At 42.6% G+C, this 18,493-nt stretch overlaps 1 protein-coding gene across 3 annotated transcripts in view; it reads right to left on the reverse strand.

The window, feature by feature from the left end:
• PDE6C (phosphodiesterase 6C) overlaps positions 1-8,225 on the reverse strand; it is a 62,516-nt gene extending 54,291 nt beyond the window's left edge. For 2 of the 3 annotated variants that reach the window (XR_005195398.1, XM_017498170.2), the window contains exon 1: positions 7,411-8,225. Coding sequence is in view for 1 of the 3 variants with exons in the window: in XM_017498170.2 (XP_017353659.1) it covers positions 7,411-7,890 (480 nt within the window). In the remaining 2 variants the exon portion in view is untranslated. Of the gene's footprint in view, positions 1-6,233; positions 6,324-7,410 lie in introns of those variants that run through there. The other variant, XM_037727715.1, reaches the window with a different exon arrangement.
• Positions 8,226-18,493: the final 10,268 nt, after the last annotated feature.

Raw genomic sequence — 18,493 nt, forward strand, 5'->3', positions numbered from 1 at the left:
CCTCTTAGATTCGTGCACACTATTCCACCCTGCAGCTCTACGATCCACTCAATGGTCCTGTACTGACTCTGCCTGTTTAGTTTTCCCCACTACCAACAATACTGCACTAATCCTTCTTACATCTATTTTTATGTGACAGATTCCCCAAAAAGGAAATCCCTTTTGCTGGATCAACAGGAACATGCACTTTTTTATTACATATATTACTTTGATGGAAGGTTCACATTCTGAGGCTGGGCACCATTGTTCACGCCTGTAATCCCAGCCCTTTGGGAGGCTGAGGCAGGCGGATCCCCTGAGGTCAGCAGTTTGAGACCATCCTGGCCAACTTGATAAAACCCTGTCTCTACTAAAAATATAAAAATTAGCCAAGCATGGTGGCACACGCCTGTAGTCTCAGCTACTCGGGAGGATGAGGCAGGAGAGTCTCTTGAACCCAGGAGGTGGAGGTTGCCGTAAGCTGAGATCATGCCATTATACTCTAGCCTGGGCAACAAGAGCGAAACTCTGTCTCAAAAAAAAAGAAAAAGAAAAAGAAAGGTTCATATTCTTACTTCCACTGACCCTGTGTGAGAGGACTGAGGACTACCCTCATGCCAGCATCAGATGCTTATCAGGTTTTTAATGTTCTACCAAGCTTATGTCTTTCATTCCTATGCTTTCTTTCTTTGGGAGAGAAGAAAGTGGATATTCCCAGATTCAGGCCTCATAGAGTAGATTCGAGAAATGATTTTAATCCACTGGCCACGGCAGAGGCTGAATGATGAGTCTAGAGAAGCGCGCAAATGGAAGGGCTTGAGAAAAAGGTCGAGGAAGGCAATGATCTTATTAGCTATCATTTCAGAGAATAGCTGCTCAAGGTGGGTTTAGACCCAGCCTTCCTTGGGTCATGACATTCTTCCCTTTGAACCTAGGACTTCTTCAATTAGAACTGCACCTTCAGCCTTAACTCTGAGACTTGTTGGCCAAAATTAGTGTGGTATTCCTTCCACGGTTGTATTCTTTTCATTTCCCTGTGTTGGCAGTGCTTCTAAAAGCTGCACAAACCTTGGAGACTGGATTCTGTCTGGGTTCCCAAAGTAAAACATGTGAGAATTTTCTGTGTGTCATTTCCAGGCCAGAGTTTCCACCAGGGAACAAGGGCTGGTTGACCAATAGAACTCACAGTGTGCAAATGAGATTAGCAGTCCTGAGACATGCCTCAGAATCACCAGCAGATTAATGGAGCAGATGCACTGAATCCTAAGCGCCTCCAGTGGATCCTGTACTTTTAAGTGGCACAGGTCATTCTTAGGCTCAACCTAATGGGGAATCGCCCCTGCGGAGGATCGCCAGAAATGGTACCGCTCTCAGAGGAAATGTGGGATGTAAAGGGGATGAATGCAGCCCCTCACCCAGACCTCTTCCATACCTTTCTCAAAGTGGAAACACACAAACCAACTATTTATTTAGGCATCAACATTGCATAAAGGCAAGAAATGTTTTGGAGTCAGACTTTCTTGGCTAAAACTGGCCCCCAATGTACTAGCTGTATGGTTCCAGGCATGTTACTTATCCTATGTGTCTTTGCTTTCTAATCTGAAAATAGGGATAATGCTTCCATCTACTGCCTAGAATCCCTGATGTGGAGATACAATAAATAGCACAGGCAGAGCACTTAGAAAAGTGTCTGGCACATAGTAGATATTCAGTAAGTACTGGGAAGAGAAAGTCAGTGCTTTTCTAGGCTTTCCTCAATGAAAAGTAGTTGTTTTGCAATTACCATTTTGCTTCTAGTTTTAATTTTTCTAGATAATTCAAATCACTGAAGAAATCAGATGCCCATAGCTGGATGTAGGCCTGCCATACCGGGGAGCAGCCTTCCTTCTGAGGGCCAGCACACTGCCTCACGCCACCAACAATCACATTTCTTTCCTATCCATTTTATCTGTTACTTCTGTTTCCCCATAGCATTTTCACCCTCAGACCAAAGTGTCTGCAAGCTTTGTTAGATTCTTTCTCTTAATCCACTGCTTATCTAGACCAGCTCCCATTGTTTCCCTTCTACCCTGTTATCCATGCAGGTCACGTCATCTTTATTTACACAGCCTGGACACTAAAGGAATAATCGAAATACCAGAACCATGCACCATGGGATGAAGTTAAGCAGGACTTTTTTTGTTTGTTTGTTTGAGATGGAGTTTCGCTCTTGTTGTCCAGGTTAGAGTGCAATGGCGTGATCTCGGCTTACTGCACCCTCCGCCTTCTGGGTTCAAGGGATTCTCCTGCCTCAGCCTCATGAGTAGCTGGAATTACAGGCACCTGCCACCACACCTCGCTAATTGTTTATTTTTAGTAGAGACGGGGTTTCGCCATGTTGGCCAGGCTGGTCTCAAACTCCTGACATCAGGTGATCCGCCTGCCTCAACCTCCCAAAGTGCTGGGATTACAGGCGTGAGCCACCGTGCCTGGCCAGCAGCACTTCTTTGTAAACACATTTCACTCTGCAGCTTCAAACCTAATGCCATTTTATTCCAGATTCTAAACACAAGGAAATGTTCTTAAGTTCAATGGACTGTTTTGAGAAAATGGCTTGTACGTTTCAAAATTTAATATTTGCTTATTATTACATCTGAAAGCCCTAGATAAACCAGCCATCAAGTTGTAGGACAGGGGAAGGGAGGGGTTTTTGTGTTTTATTTTCACTAGCTCAAAAAATCCTTAGTGAAGTTTCTTTATGTAAATCCTGTGTGTGTCCCTTGATGGTTTTTCAGAGAAGCCCCTGAAGGCAGCTGGAGAACATTGTTTAGAGCAACAGGAGGCCTGATCCCTCATCAGATGTCAGTATTGCTAAATCCTGATGATACACCCTTAACCCTTGAGATCCAAGGCAAAAGTAGAGGAGGGAAGGAAGAGAGAGGAAGAGGGACTTTTTTTTTTTTGAGATGGAGTTTCCCTCTTGTTGACCAGGCTGGAGTGCAACGGCGCACTCTCTGCCTCCCGAGTTCAAGTGATTCTCCCACCTCAGCCTCCCGAGTAGCTGGGATTACAGGCATGTGCCACCACGCCTGGCTAATTTTGTATTTTTTAGTAGAGACGGGGTTTCTCCATGTTGGTCAGGCTGGTCTCAAACTCCTGACCTCAGGTGATCTGCCTGCCTCAGCCTCCCAAAGTGCTGGGATTACAGGCATGAGCCACTGTGCCCAGCTGGAAGGAGGACTTTTTTTTTTTTTTTTTGAGATGGAGTCTCGTCCCTGTTGCCCAGGCTGGAGTGCAGTGGCATGATCTCGGCTCACTGCAATATCCATCCAGAAGGGGGGCTTTTAAATCATAGTCAGAGTCAGGATCACCCATAGTTCACGAATGGCTTTCCCAAAAGAGAAAGAAACAACTTTGAGGGTATCTCTCAGTTTCCTGTTGTTAAAAGTCTTCCTCCCTTCAACTTGTTTTAAATCAGGCAATAATCACTGACCCTTTTTTGGCCAACCACACCCAGCTCCTATAGCCCCGACTGGTACAATGACAATATTATCACAGCTATCATTTACTGAGCATCTACTATGAGCCAAGTCCTTCATATACATTTAATCTGTACATTTGCTCATCTCCATTTTTTAGGGGTAGAAACTCCATCATACACTTACTAAGTCACAGACATGGATCTGCACCCAGGTCTGTCTAATGCCAAAGGCCTCTCCCTATACCAAGTGGCTTCCCTGTTACCTTCATGGGCCCTCCAAGGTTGGGAGTATGTACCTTTGTCCAGGTGTGAGAAGGTGTGAGAAGTCTTTCCCTCACCTGCTCCCACACTGCTAAGCAGAGAAAAGTTGTATGTGGTCAGGGGTGTGGTAGAAAGAGAGAGGCCTCCAAGGGGTCCACCCACCTCAGCCTCCCAAAGTGCTGAGATTACAGGCATGAGCCACCGCGCTTGGCCAGCAGCACTTCTTTGCAAACACATTTCACTCTGTGGCTTCAAACTTAATGCCATTTTATTCCAGATTCTAAACACAAGGAAATGTTCTTAAGTTTAATGGACTGTTTACCCAAGGTTTACCCATCCCTTCTTTAAAAAAGTCTTTCAAACACATTCCTGAATTAACCTGAATTATTGCCCCCAGCCCTGCCACATCCTGCCCACCTGACTTTGAATGACTCCTATGTTATAGGCTGGAAATTAAAAATGCAATCCTTATCAGAGAATGTTTTTTAAATTGCCAAGTGCAATGAAAAGAGGAAGAATTAATCAGATATTTCATTTAAAACATTGGTTTCTACTTCCTTTCCCATTGTAAATCTTACTGCAGTGGCTAAAGTATGGTGAAACTGCAGGGGTGTAAGGTAGCCAAACAGAGCGCTGAACACATACTCAGCTACCTCCATTCCAACCCTTCTCATCCACAGGCACGTACCGTGACCCAGGGGAGATACAATGCCTGTGGCCTCAACTTCCTGTCCACTGTAGGACAGAGTCAGGCTAAAGACTTGATAAGTCCCTTCCATCTCTAATATTCCACAGTTGATTTGAAATGCACTTCCTCCTCCTGTATCTGCTCACCCAACAGACCAGTGGTTTTCAACATTGGCTGCATATGAGAAGTACCTGGGGGAGCTTTTTAAAAATACTAATGTCGGGGCCAGGCACGATGGCTCACGCCTGTAATCCCAGCACTTTGGGAGGCCAAAGTAGGTGGATCACCTGAGATCAGAAGTTTGGTGCCTAGCCAACATGGTGGAACCTTGTTTCTACTAAAACTACAAAAATTAGCCAGACATGGTGGCACATACCTGTAGTCCCAGCTCCTCAGGAGGCTGAGGTGGGAGAATTGCTTGAACCCGGGAGGCAGAGGTTGCAGTGAGCCAAGATTGCGCCACTGCACTCCAGCCTGGGCGATGGAGTGAGCCTGTCTCAAAACTAACTAAATAAATAAATAATAAAATAAAAATAAAAATACTAATGCCTGAATTCTAACCTTTAAGAGTCTGCTGTAACAATAAAGCCAGAAATATGGTTTCATGGATTGTGTTTGTTTTTTTTTGTTTGTTTTTGAAAAAGGGTTTCATTCTGTCATCCAGGCTGGAGTGCAGTATGTGAACTTAGCTCACTGCAGCCTCAGCCTCCCAGGCTCAAGCCATCCTCCCACCTCAGCCTTCCAAGCAGCTAGGACTCCAGGCACACACCACCATGACTGGCCAATTTTTGTATTTTTGTATTTGTTGGTCAGGCTGGCCTCTTAACTCCTGGGCTTAAGCCATCCACCCGCTTTGGCCTCCCAAAGTGCTGGGATTACAGGTGTGAGCCACTGCACCCAGCTTAATGTGGTTTTATTGTGCAGCCAGAGTTGAAAATCCCCTCTCCAGTGGGAAAAAATGTAAAGAAGCAGTTGAAATGAAGAGTCAATGAGGCTCCTGTCTCCTGTGAGCACAGAACTGTATCTNACCAAGGCTCAAGTGCAGTGGCGCAATCTCGGCTCACTGCAATCTTCACCTCCTGGGTTCAAGCAATTCTCCTGCCTCAGCCTTCCAAGTACTTGGGACTACAGGTATCTACTGCCACACCCAGCTAATGTTTTGTATTTTAGTAGAGACAGCATTTCACCGTGTTGCCCAGGCTCATCTCCAACTCCTGAGCTCAGGCCATCCACCCGCTTTGGCCTCCCAAAGTGCTAGGATTACAGGTGTGAGCCACTGCACCCAGCTTAATGTGGTTTTATTGTGCAGCCAGAGTTGAAAATCCCCTCTCCAGTGGGAAAAAATGTAACACACATTTCTGAGTCCCACCCAGAATAGCCAGGAGCCCTCCAGAGAAGAGAAGAGAGACTCCCCACTCCCAGATGAAGTGTTCCGTCCATGCTCTGATGCCCACCATGGACAGCCACAGACCAAAACCACCTCCAAGCAGCTCCACGCTATCATTCCCTCCTCACCACGGAGAACTGGGCTCATTAGAGCATAACAGCAGAATCACTTTATCCATCTCTTCTTTAAAAGCCTTTCAAAAAGATTCCTGAATGCCACTTTTTAAAGTTTGATGTCGTAGTGGAAATGGGCTCAGCTGGAGACCTTCAAGGAGCATATTCCCATGAGAAACCCTCAGGATGTGCGGACATTGCCTTCCAGCTGGTTGTCTAGAGAACTTTGCCCTAAGGACAAGCATCTGTTTAGTCACCTGAAGCAGCCACAGTCAGCTTCAAAAGCAAACTCAGCCCAGCTCAAACTCACTGAAGGGAGGAATTATTCGGGACTGAAGGCCATGCCCGGCCCCATGGTAATCCTTGCACCTGAGCGGTGTCCTGTGGCTGTTTGCAGGGAGTTGCCCATGTTTGACAACTTCCATACCTCTTGGGTCCGTGTGACCCTCTCCCTATAATCAGCTTCAGGAGGCATTTAGGGGATTATCCTCCTGCCTCTCCAGCTGCCCTATTCACCCCTGCACAGAAAGCATTTCACAGGCTGTTCCCATTCAACTCTGTTCCATCATAATCCACTTCTCCCTTTTTGTTAATGGTAAACTGTAATAGTGGAACACATGTGTAGAAAAGGAGCTGCCAGGAGAATCTCTAAGTTGGTACCCTTGATTATTGCTGAGGGGAGGGATGATGGGTGATTAGCATTTCCTCCTTTTGTTTATTTGTATCTTATAATTTTAAAAAAATGAACATGTACTGTAATGGTAAGAAGAAAGTTTTTCTGTATCTATAAGGGGCATCTCAATGCCTTCTGTTTGTGCAGTATGCTGTTGATCCACAAGTGGGTCCAAATGTCCCACTTACATGATTGGAATTCCTTCTTGAAAGGTCTGGGTCATGGAGCAGTGGGAGTGGTCAACTGCACTTAACTCTCACCTAAATTCACATATGTAATGAATTCCAAATTCGAACCCCTGAACTTCCAAATGGCATTATTTTTTCTTTTTGTACAATTGGTCCTTAGATGAAAGAATTGGTTTATGAGCAAATCCATCCAAAAAACATGAATGTTTTCAAACAACTGTGAATGAGGGGCACGGGGCACAGTTCACAAGTCTTGCCATCTGGGCACGTTGGCCCATTTCCCTGGTGGGGCGGTTTGTTTTGCTGGTGTTGCTGAGAAGGAAAGTTCCCCCAGAGCACTGGAGGAGGCATAAGGGAGGGGTGTGGAATGCACCAGGTCCAGGTAGGATGGCTTGATAAAATGCCAGACATTACATGGGACATACTTACACTTCAGAAAACAAGAATTCATTGTTTTTCTAAAATTCAGGTTCAACTGGGCAACTTGAAATTTCATTTGCTACATTTGGTAACGCTAGGCTGGCGTGATCCTCTTCCCTGCCACCCACATTCCCCCGGTTATTGCCAAACTAATACCACAAGGACAGCACCATCTCTCTTTCCCATTGGTCCCTCCCTGACCCCACCAAGACCTCTGCCCCACTGTCATTAGGCCACCTACCTTTTTCACATCTGGGACATTATGCGTTTTCTTCGTGTGAGCAGCCCAACCCACTATCCCAATGTCCAATGGAAACACAACTTCTTTGTCAGGGCCCACCAGGTTGTCCTCAAACTTGGAGGTGGGGGTGACGTCCAGCAGCCTGGAAGCCACCTCAGGTGTGCCATTCCGGGCCCGGCACAGGAACATGCTGCAGCGGTCAGCCTGGAGCAGGTGGGCCAGCCTCTGCAGGGCCCTGTGAACCCCCTGCTCCGGGGTGCCCCCCTCCTCCTGCACGGTCCACAGCAGCTCCAAGCACAGGGCCGACTCCTCCACCTGGGTCAGCTCCGGAAAGGACATGCTGGACTGGACTGGCACCTGGCTGTTCTTGAAGATTTCTCCCAGCACCTCCACCCGCAGCTTCTTGTCAAAGTACTCCTTGGCAAACTGAGGGTTCTCCTCCAGGTATTTCTCCACGGCATCTTGGTTGATGTCACCCATGGTGCGGCTGGCTCTGCTGCTGTTGTTCAGAAGGACAACTTTCAGAGCACTACCTGAGGCGGAGTGATGAGAAGGAAATACATCCTGGTGGAAATTACTGAGGAAACCGTCAATGGTCCCTCATAGGACTTTCAAAGGTCAAGCAGAAAGCAGAGATTTCAAACTGCCTGTAACTCTTGGGATGTGACAGAAGGCCCTGGCTTAGGGTGGGTTCAGGAAGCAGAGGATTAAAGAGTTCTTCAGGACACTAAATCCCTGAGCATTAGTAGCTCATAAGTCCCCAGTGAATCCTCAGAGCACCTTAGATCAGCCAGCAAGCAGCAAGCTTCAGTGTCCATTCCAGAAAAATAACTGAATGTCGGCTGCTGTCCACAGCAAGGAAGATGGGACATTCACTGACATATCCATGAATGACGTGACGTCGGCAACCATTGGCACTTTGAATTGTTCTTCCACGATAGTCACAGGAAGTAAAACTATTTAGACCTCGAAAGTGCTTGGATTTTTTTGTTTCTATAGTAATTTTAATGAAGATTTGGGGGATATGGAACAGTTTAGCATCACCACAACATAAAGGTGAATATTAATCTTTTCTTTTCTTAAAAGTCTTTTGATGACCAAGGTTGCTTGGCCTCCTCTTTCTCTAAAACCCTCACCTCTCAATCCCCCTCACTTTAGAAAGCTTGACCTCAGAAATGTTTTAAAGGAATATACCTCAAGCTTATTACTAGAGAGGTGAACATAGCAAAACAGTTGCCAATGATCCAAGCCGAATCAAGCCACAAACTGAATAACAGCCCTTGTCAAGAGACCGTAATTACAAAAGGTAACCTACATAGTTACTAGGTGGGTTTTTCTGCTAAGTATATTAATTAGGATTTCGTTTTCAATAGTAATAGCCAGACGTCATGCGATTTTGCTCCAACATAGTCTGCTAAATCTACTAGATGATAGATATCTTGTCTGTTGCTAGGATCCTTAACGTCTCAGGGGCTACTGGCATAGAAAGAACACTTAACACTACTTGGTTTTGTTTAATGTTCACTTTACTAAGCTTTTACATCTATTAAACACATTTCCCCAAATATTTAAACACTATCATGCAACTAATAATTCACACTATTATTTCATGAACCAATTGCCTTCAATATTTAAATGTTGATTTCAAGCTTAGTCGAGGTGTTTTAAACACGTCAATAAAGCTACAAACCTAATATGACAAATTCTCTTAAGTGGAAAACACACACCAATGTTACAGTGACTCTAAAAATTATTGTTACAGCCACATTTAAGTTTGCTTCAAAAATAGCAATGCTGTGAGTTTTATTTAGTTCTCTAAACGTAAAGCTTTACCTCTTTAGAGACAGTAATCTTATTAGTCACAAAAGAAAAAGACATCTGTTGAGGTTGCATGTTCCCAGTCATGAATTGAGAGAGTCCTGGTGGGAAACACCGTTTTCCCAGGGGAACAGAAGGCAATCATTTGTCGAGTTATGCCATTTCTTGTGGCTGAGCTTCACCTGCTGCCTCAAAGCACCTTGTCAGGTGCACACATTTTCTTGGACTGTCCTATGTCACACTCGACTCTAGTCTCAGGAGGTTTCTTGTTGGGTGACTATTTACTTCATAACATCCTATTAATATAATTAGGATAATGCAGAGGTGTATTTCCCAGGAGTCACCTCTCCTATGGGTCCATCCTCCTCATCTCACAGTTTTGAGATGAGGATAACTCTTTTTTACCAAGTTATTTTGTGTGACTAATGGTACAGTTCCTGCTTCTCTCAAAAGTATGTGATATGCTCACGATTTCCTGGTTTCATCCTTTCCTCTTGAAACAGAGAGGGAAAAAGACATTTTTGCATTTCATGTACAGACTTATACTTAATAGAGAAAACAAAATGACCATATACGCTCATCTTTTATAATCTTATAAAAGTGAATATTAATTTGGAAAGAAATATTCTATTATAGTCAGCATTCTTTTGTTTTTATAACTAGTTAGAGATTCATTCATTTGTTCATTCTTCCTTTGTTTTTTTTTTTGAGATAGAGTCTCACTCTGTTGCCCAGGCATGATCTCAGCTCACTGCAACCTCCACCTCCCAGGTTTAAGCGAGTCTCTTGCCTCAGCCTCCTGAGTAGCTGGGATTACAGGTGAGTGCCACCATGCCTAGCTAATTTTTTTGAATTTTTAGTAGAGATGGGGTTTCACCTTGTTTGCCAGGGTGGTCTTGAACTCCTTAGATGACCTGCCTGCTTTGACCTCCCAAAGTGCTGGGATTACAGGTGTGAGCCACCATGCCTGGCCTCATTTGTTCATTCAACATTTGTCTATTGATTGTCTGTTATAAGCAAGGCATCATTCTAGCTATTGTGATAGAGACTTCAAGTTTCCCTTATATTATATGATTCTTTCCTTCTCCCAGTTATATGAGAAGATTACTCCTCCTCCCTCTGGTAGAACCATATGACTGATTTTAGCCAATGGGTTGTGAGCAGAAATATCACTTTCAGACAGGAGCAATCAATTGCCAACGTGAGGCTCTCTAGCTCTTGGTTCTCTCTGCTGCCTCATCAGTTTCCGATGAAGGGGCTCCTGAATCCCAGAGTGAGGATGTCACATAACAGAGGCCCCTGCTGACCCGAGATGGACTGTAGCATGATGAGAAATAAACCTGTCTTGTTTTCATCCTTGGAGACATGAGGGTTGTTGTCACTGCAGCATTACCAAGACAATTCTGACAGTTATGCTTCTACTGCAGGGGACTTTGGGGGTGGTCCCAGCCTTACAAGCACTTGTGGTGTAGGAAGCACTTGTGGTGTAGGAAGGGGGATAAGACTAGCACATAAAAAGTCATGAGACATAGAACAGAATACGATTAATGCTGGAAGTGAGGTACATGCACATGGCTATGGGATTTCATGAAAGGGATCATATCGATCAGGCATGGTGTTGCACGCCTGTAATCCCAGCACTTCGGGAGGCCGAGGCAGGTGGATCACAAGGTCAAGATATTGACACCATCCTGGCCACATGGTGAAAACCCGTCTCCACTAAAAATACAAAAATTAGCTGGGTGTGGTGGCGTGTGCCTGTAGTCCCAGCTACTGGGGAGGCTGAGGCAGGAGAATCACTTGAACCTGGGAGGAGGAGGTTGCAGTGAACCAAGGTCACGCCACCACACTCCTGCCTGATGACAAAATGAGACTCCGTCTCAAAAAAAAAGGGAGTATCATATCTAGTGTGGTTGGAAACAGGGTAGAAATAAGCATGTTCCAGATGGTGGGAACAGCAGAAGCAATAGCATGGGCTGTAGGGTAACATGGGGTACGGTGAGAGGTGACCCTGGAAAGGGGGGTCGGGCCCAGATTACAGGGGCCTCAAAGGCTAGACTGAGGATTTTGAATCCTGAAAAATGTTTGAAGTGGGAGGCAACATTATTAGTGTTCTTCTTTACAAATTTAATGAAAACGATAACTTCCAGGAAAAAAAAATACGGGACATTGGGATACAGATTAAGATACTTTATTGCATTTGGCTCATTATCAAACAACCTAAAAATGTATATAGGCTTTGACCCTATAATTCTGCTTGTATGAATTCATCTTAGAGAAATAATTAAGAACATATGTGATTAATGTATTTTCAAGTGTGTTTATCATGAGCATGGGTATAAAAGTAAAAGATTAGAAATAGCCTGGACACTCAGTAGTAGGAGGTTGAGTAAATAAATGGTATTAGATTTCTAAAATAGAAAGCTACACAGCTATTAGGTTGGTGCAAAAGTAATTGCGGTTTCTCCCATTACTTTTGGCAAAAACCGCAATTAGTTTTGCACCAATCTAATAATGTTTAAGTCTATTGACAACAAATATTTATGATATGCAACTAATTACAAACAGTGTTGCAGCATAATTCTCTTAATACACAGAGACAGAGGTATATACATCAAAATATTAACTGAAATTATTTCAAGGCAGGACATGGTGGCTCACACACCTGTAATCCCAGTACTTTGGAAGGCTGAGACGGGTGGATCATCTGAGGTTGGTAGAGAGTTCGAGACCAGCCTGACCAACATAGAGAAACCTCATCTCTTCTAAAAAATACAAAATTAACCGGGCATGGTGATGCCTGTCTGTAGTCCCAGCTACTCAGGAGGCTGAGGCAGGAGAATCACTTGAACCCAAGAGGGGGAGGTTGCGGTGAGCCAAGATCACGCCATTGCGTGATCTTGGGCAAGAAGAGCGAAACTCTGTCCAAAAAAAAAAAAAAAAAAAAAAAAAAAAAGAAACAAAGAAAAAAAGTGACAAATGTGAGACACAATCCAGCAAATGTGTCACAACAATTGACAGGGCTAGGCAATTGATTAGTTAGAAAAAGCAAGCAAGGCAAGGGGTCACTGTTAACAACTTTGAGTGTTGGGGGAAGCTACGGACTGAATGTTTGTGTTCTCCTAAAACTCATCTGTTGAAATCCTAACCTCCAATCTGATGGTATCAGGCAGTATGGCCTTCAGGATGTGACTAGGTCATGAAGATGGAACCCCCACAAGTGGTATTAGTGCCCTTATTAAACGGAGCCCAGGGAGCTCTCTAGCCCTCTTTCTTCCATGTAAGGATACCTTGAGAAGATGGCTGTGTGTGACCTGGAAGAGGAAGATGGCCATCACTGAACCTGATCATGCTGGCACCCTGATCTCAGACCTTCAGCCTCCAGAACTTTGAGAAGTGAATTTCTAATGTCTATCAGCTACTGTGTCTATGACACTTGTTAGAGCCACCTGAACTAAGATAAATGACATTTTATCAAAGATTTTTAAATGGATAATATTAGATCCCTCCTTTTAGCACACACACCAATAGGCTTTTCTTTCTTTCCTGTCCTTGACAAAGTCCTGTGATTTCCATGGCTCTTCCTCACGGGATAGTTCTTTGCAGAGCTTCTGGCCAGTGTTAGCAAGATCTTTGTGTCTCTTATTGACTGTCTGCTACTAAGCACTGAAAAAAACAAAATCAATTTCAGAAAATGACATGTTTTATTTTTAAAAAAATTTCTGATTTGGGAGTACATGTGTAGGTTTGCTATATGGATCTTTTGCGTGATGCTGAGGTTTGGGCTTCAGTTGAACCCATCACCCAGATAAGGAGTACAGTACTCAAGAGGTAGTTTTCAACCCTTTCCCTTGTCCTTTTGGAGTTCTCAGTGTCTATTTTTTCCATAATTGTGTCCATGTATACTGAATGTTTAGCTCTCACTTATAAGTAAGAACGTGTAGTATTTGGTTTTCTGTTCCTGCATTAATTCACTTAGGATAATGGCCTCCAGCTGCATCCATGTTGCTGTGTAGGACATGATTTTGTTCTTTGTATGGCTGCATAGTATCCCATGGTGCATATGTACCACATTTTCTTTACCCAGCTCACCTCTGATGGGCACCTGGGTTGATTCCATGTCTTTGCTATTGTGAATAGTGCTGTGATAAACATGTGAGTGCAGGTGTGTTTTAGGTAGCATGATTTATTTTCTTTTGGGTATCTATTCAGTAATGGGATTGCTGTGTCAAATGTGAATTCTATTTTTAGTTCTTTGAGAAATCTCGACACTGCTTTCCATAGGGGCTGAAACAATTTACAATCCCACCAACAGCATGTGAGCATATGAGTGTCCCTTTTTCTCCACAACCTTGCCAACATCTGTTATTTTTTGACTTTTTAATAATAATCATACTGTCTGGTGTGAGAGGGTGGTTTTGATTTGCATTTACCTAATGATTAGTGATGTTGAGCATTTTTTCATGTTTGTTGACTGCCTGTATGTCTTCTTTTGAGAAATCTCTGTTCCTGTCCTTTGCCCACTTTTTAATGGGGTTGTTTGTTTTCTTCTTGTTGATTTGTTTAAGTTCCTTATAAATTCTGGATATTAGTCTTTTGTCAGATGCAGGGTTTGCTAATATTTTCTCCCATTTCGTAGAGTGTCTGTTTACTCTGTTGGTAGTGTCTTTTGCTGGGCAGAAACTCTTTGGTTTAATTAGGTCCCACTTGTCGATTTTTGTTTTTGTTGTGTTTTCTTTTGAGGATTTACTCATAAATTCTTTGCCTATGCTGATGTTCAGAAGAGTATTTCCTAGGCTTTCTTCTAGGATTTTTATAGTTTGATGTCTTACATTCAAGTCTTTAATCCATCTTGAATCAGTGTTTGTAGATGGTGAGAGGTAGGGGTCAAGTTTCATTCTTCTGCATATAGTTAGCCAATTTCCCCAGCACCATTTGTCAAATAGGACGGAAAATGACATATCTTAAAATTTAAAATTACCAAACAGATCACTTAGAATAAATTTTAACATGACAAAATAGTTGTTTACTTCACTGTTTAATTTTTATATCAGTGCTTCTGGTTCATTCAAAGCATAGGTTTGTTGTTGAGTTTTTTAGATAGAATATTAAATGACAGAGAAAATGAGGGAAAAAGTCAAGATCTTAGATACTAAGATTTTTTAATGACAATAAATTTATTTAGATAAACTCTGAAATGATAACTAAGTTAATGTGAAAACTCCATTCCATTTACAGAGAATTTTTTCAGAAACATAAATCACCTGGTAAAAATAAAAAGATTATAAGAATAGATGACATACAAAAAATATACTCTGTGACAGATACCCTCCAACGATCCTTACATATAGTATCTCATTTAATTGTTACAATACTCTTATGAGGTAGGCACTATTATTATTTTGCAGGTGAGAAATTGAAGCACCGAGAAATTAAGTTAACTTTCCCAAGATCACAGCCAGCAAATGATAGTAATCTATTCTAAAACTACCAGTTTAAATGTGGCTAAATTAAAAAGTGTGCCTATGAGGTGAACTAGACATTGTACTCGATGCTACAAGGAAATATACAAAGACTCTCTGAAGATTTCAAAATCTAGAAAAATATCATAAAATGTTAAATACTAATACAAGAGTGAAATAAAAATCCCAGACAATCTGTTTAAAAATCTACCAAAGAATGATTTAACTTCCCTAAACTTTCTGTGCAAACAGGTTTTCAGTAGTACTCTCTATAAATGAGCACATGTAATTTTAAATTCCATCATTGTTAAAATTTTTCACTGCAGTTAATGATTTCTACAGGAAGTTACGCTTATACAACAGCCAAAACATATGCCTATGAGGTAGAAGCACCAACACAAAAATCAACAATATCCTGGGTTAATTCAGTGTATTTCACATCATTATACTGAACCCACTCTTTAGTTCCGCCTTAGCCAGATTCTCTGTTCCTGTAATTACCCATCATGGAAAGCCATTCAGGCACATCTGGCAGCCAACTGCACAGGACACTTTATCTGCACGTTTGCTCTCATGAGAGCCTTGTGCCTGCACTTAATTGATAGGTATAACCAGGTGTCTCAGAGAGTTCGGTTGGTGAAACCGTATTGTTTTTATCTAAATTGATGAAATGGACTGATGACTTTGTGACCACTGAGAACACTCAATACGGTGTTAAAAAATTAATTTATCTCTTTGTACCTGAAAACATGGACTGACTAACCTTTTCATTTTTCAACCAATTATTTTGACATCTTGTAAATGCAGTCAGAATATAAATGTTCTCCATTTCCTTGTTTTTCATTTTTCTTGGCCTATGTCGGGATGTGGGTATAAATGTTACTTTGTATAAAATGGAGCTGTTTGGAAGTGCTTAATTTTCACTGGTTAAAGACATAAGTGTCTTGCATTAAAATCTTTTTCAATCTTTTTTAGGAGTTAGGGACTTGTTTGCTGCTGTTAAGGTTAAGGTAACATCAACTTCTGTTACAGGTAATCCCTCAAATCTCAGTAGCTTCATCCAGTGGAAGTTCATCTCTCGTTCACATAAAGTCAGTCACCTGTGTGGACCCTGGCAGATAAGAGAAGAAAGGAGAGGACATGAACAATCGAACAGGCAGCTTTTCTGAGCCCTGCCTGGGAATGACACAGCCTCTTCCACTGGCCAGAAGGCTCGTGGACTTACAGGGCTTCAGGAAGTGGGGACAGGGAAGGCAGGGATTGGCTGATGTAGTCCCCAACTTTACAGCATGGAAGGGGACTGCAAATCTTTCGGTGAAAGGCCACGTAGCCACCTCTGCTACAAGTACTAAATCCTGAGAACGTATGTGGTAGGAAGCATGAACTCTGACCAGATTTTTAAAAATAAATGTTGTCAGCATCTTGGCCAGGCTGGTCTTGAATTCCTGACCTCGTGATCCACTATCTCAGCCTCCCAAACTGCGCCTGTAATCCCAGCTACTCAGGAGGCCGAGGCAGGAGAATCGCTTCAACCTGGGAGGCATAGGTTGCAGTGAGCCGAGATCGCACCACTGCCCTCCAGCCTAGGCAACAGAGCAAGACTCTGTCTCAAAAAAAAAATTAAATAAATAAATAAATAAATAAATAAGTGTTTTATGGAGCTTGCATAGAGTTACTAATTTCAGTAAAATAAATTATATCTATTGATTAAGCACCTACAAACAAGTCTTCTTGATATACCCCATGGAAAAGTGGGGAGGGGGGGACAGATACAAATATGAAGAAACATGGTCTGTCTCTCCATGAAGCATGGCAAGGAAATGAATGAAATTTTGTGTACATTATATACGATCTATAAGATGTAATTTAAAACGTAATTTTACCTATAGAAAAAAGAGCAAGAAAAATATTTGTAAAGGAAATACTTGTCTTATTTTCTGATTAAACATTTTCACAGTAGAAAACTCTAAAAATACAGAAAGACACAAAGAAAAATCTTTCAATGTCCCTAATCCTATCACACAGAGGTTTTCACTGTGAACATTTTTCTTTTTGACACTACACATTCACATATTTGAAAAGTTAATGTATGAGGATCTTTTTCAAAGTACTGATGTTAAGAACATCAGTTGACCTGAATTTGCTTATTTGTAATCATGAAGAAATCCTAGAAAGAACGCCAAAATAAACTGTTTTTCTCTGCTGGTATCTGGAACACTAAGGTCCAGGATTTATCATTAAAAGAGGAGGGGCAGAGAAATGGTTATACCAACTTTTTTTTCTTTTTTCACCTCAAATTTTTACTCTGAAACAACTTTTAAACACACAACAAATAAATAAAAACACGTTGCTGCATCAAAACTATCATGAAAATGCACTGAACTCCCCTATGTGTATTCAACATATAGTGTGCACAAGAATGTGTTCTAGGAGAAGTGACTGCAAGGCCAGGGGGTATTAGGAGAACGTTTCTGGCAGGGATAACTGTCCAAAGGCAATTAGGCTAAGCTAGGAGCTCTCCGTCGCTTAAGGACTTGGAGCAAAAACTGGAAGACCTCTCCTCTGGAATGCTGAAGAGGGGATTTAAGCATTGGGTGGGAGATAGAGAGGGGCCCTACATCCTTTCCCACACAGGGTGCATAGATCCATGCCCCATACTGTCCTGCAGGAGTGGGTCTGAAGCAGAACTTATTTGCCTGTTTGGGATTGCACAGCCTTCCATAAAACTGGTCCAATCAGAAGATCACCTAGTTAGCTTGTTGTCCAGAAACAGGCTTTCCTAGCTCTGGGGCATTAGGAGTTCAATGCACCATTGTTGGCACTCAGACACTGCTGGGACCCAAATGGGTGCAGGAGTAAAGGGGAAGATGGGAAATACCTGGAGAACGACGTGGGAAGGAAGCCACTGATGTCTTCTTTTCAGGATGCTCAGAAGTAGCCCCAATGCTCTATCCTTATTTCCATTTGGCTGCCACCTTTCCTCTTCCCCATCTCCTCTTATTTCAGGTCTGGCTGCAGCCAAAATGGCCAAATTGATCTCTAACCTTTCCAATTTAGGTCATGGAAACACAACTGATATTGTATGGAAGGACTCTTAAGAGCTACTTCTTTGCCACATCGTGAATTCTCATTCGGTCATTCTCATCCTTTGACTGATTGCTTTGATCAAATGAGTGGAACTCCTAACTTTGAACAGAAAGAGAAAAACAGGGTCAGTAAATTGTGCCATCACACAGGCAAAATACCTAAACTGGTCGCAGTGTTTAGATTCAATTGGCCATTGACATTGTATAGAATGCTGCTTACTCTTCTCTCCTTTGTCTGCTCTTCTCTCCTTTGTCCACTCCTAGCCAACAAAACAGCCAACCTTAGCTGTTCTGAAAACAAACGAAAATTCCAATATGGCTTTGAAATCAAATTGCATCATAAACAATTGGTAGGTGTTTTTCAAAGTGGTTTCAGGGAAGTACCACGGAGTAAGGTGGGCGACCACCGAGGCTGCTAAAATATTTCCTGTTCTGACCAGGGTTGCATTTCTGGAGCGTATTTAACAGCGAGGGTTTTAATGCTTCTAAAGATGTTGAAACTAAAGAAAAAATATTGACCAGAGGGCACCACAACTCTCCTGAAAGAGAGTAAAATGCATCCTTTATAAAATGAAAAACTACTTGGAGGAATTATTCCAAAATTCCTGCACAAGTGGACCTCAGAGGGCAGACGGAGAGGCCAATCTGGCACGGCCAGGGTCTGGACACTCACGCACCAGGCAGCCTCGCCGGTCCCCTCTCGCCCTGTGAGGCCAC

This window comes from Cebus imitator, unplaced genomic scaffold (genome assembly GCF_001604975.1).
Source record: "Cebus imitator isolate Cc_AM_T3 unplaced genomic scaffold, Cebus_imitator-1.0 Scaffold238, whole genome shotgun sequence".
NCBI lineage: Eukaryota > Metazoa > Chordata > Mammalia > Primates > Cebidae > Cebus > Cebus imitator.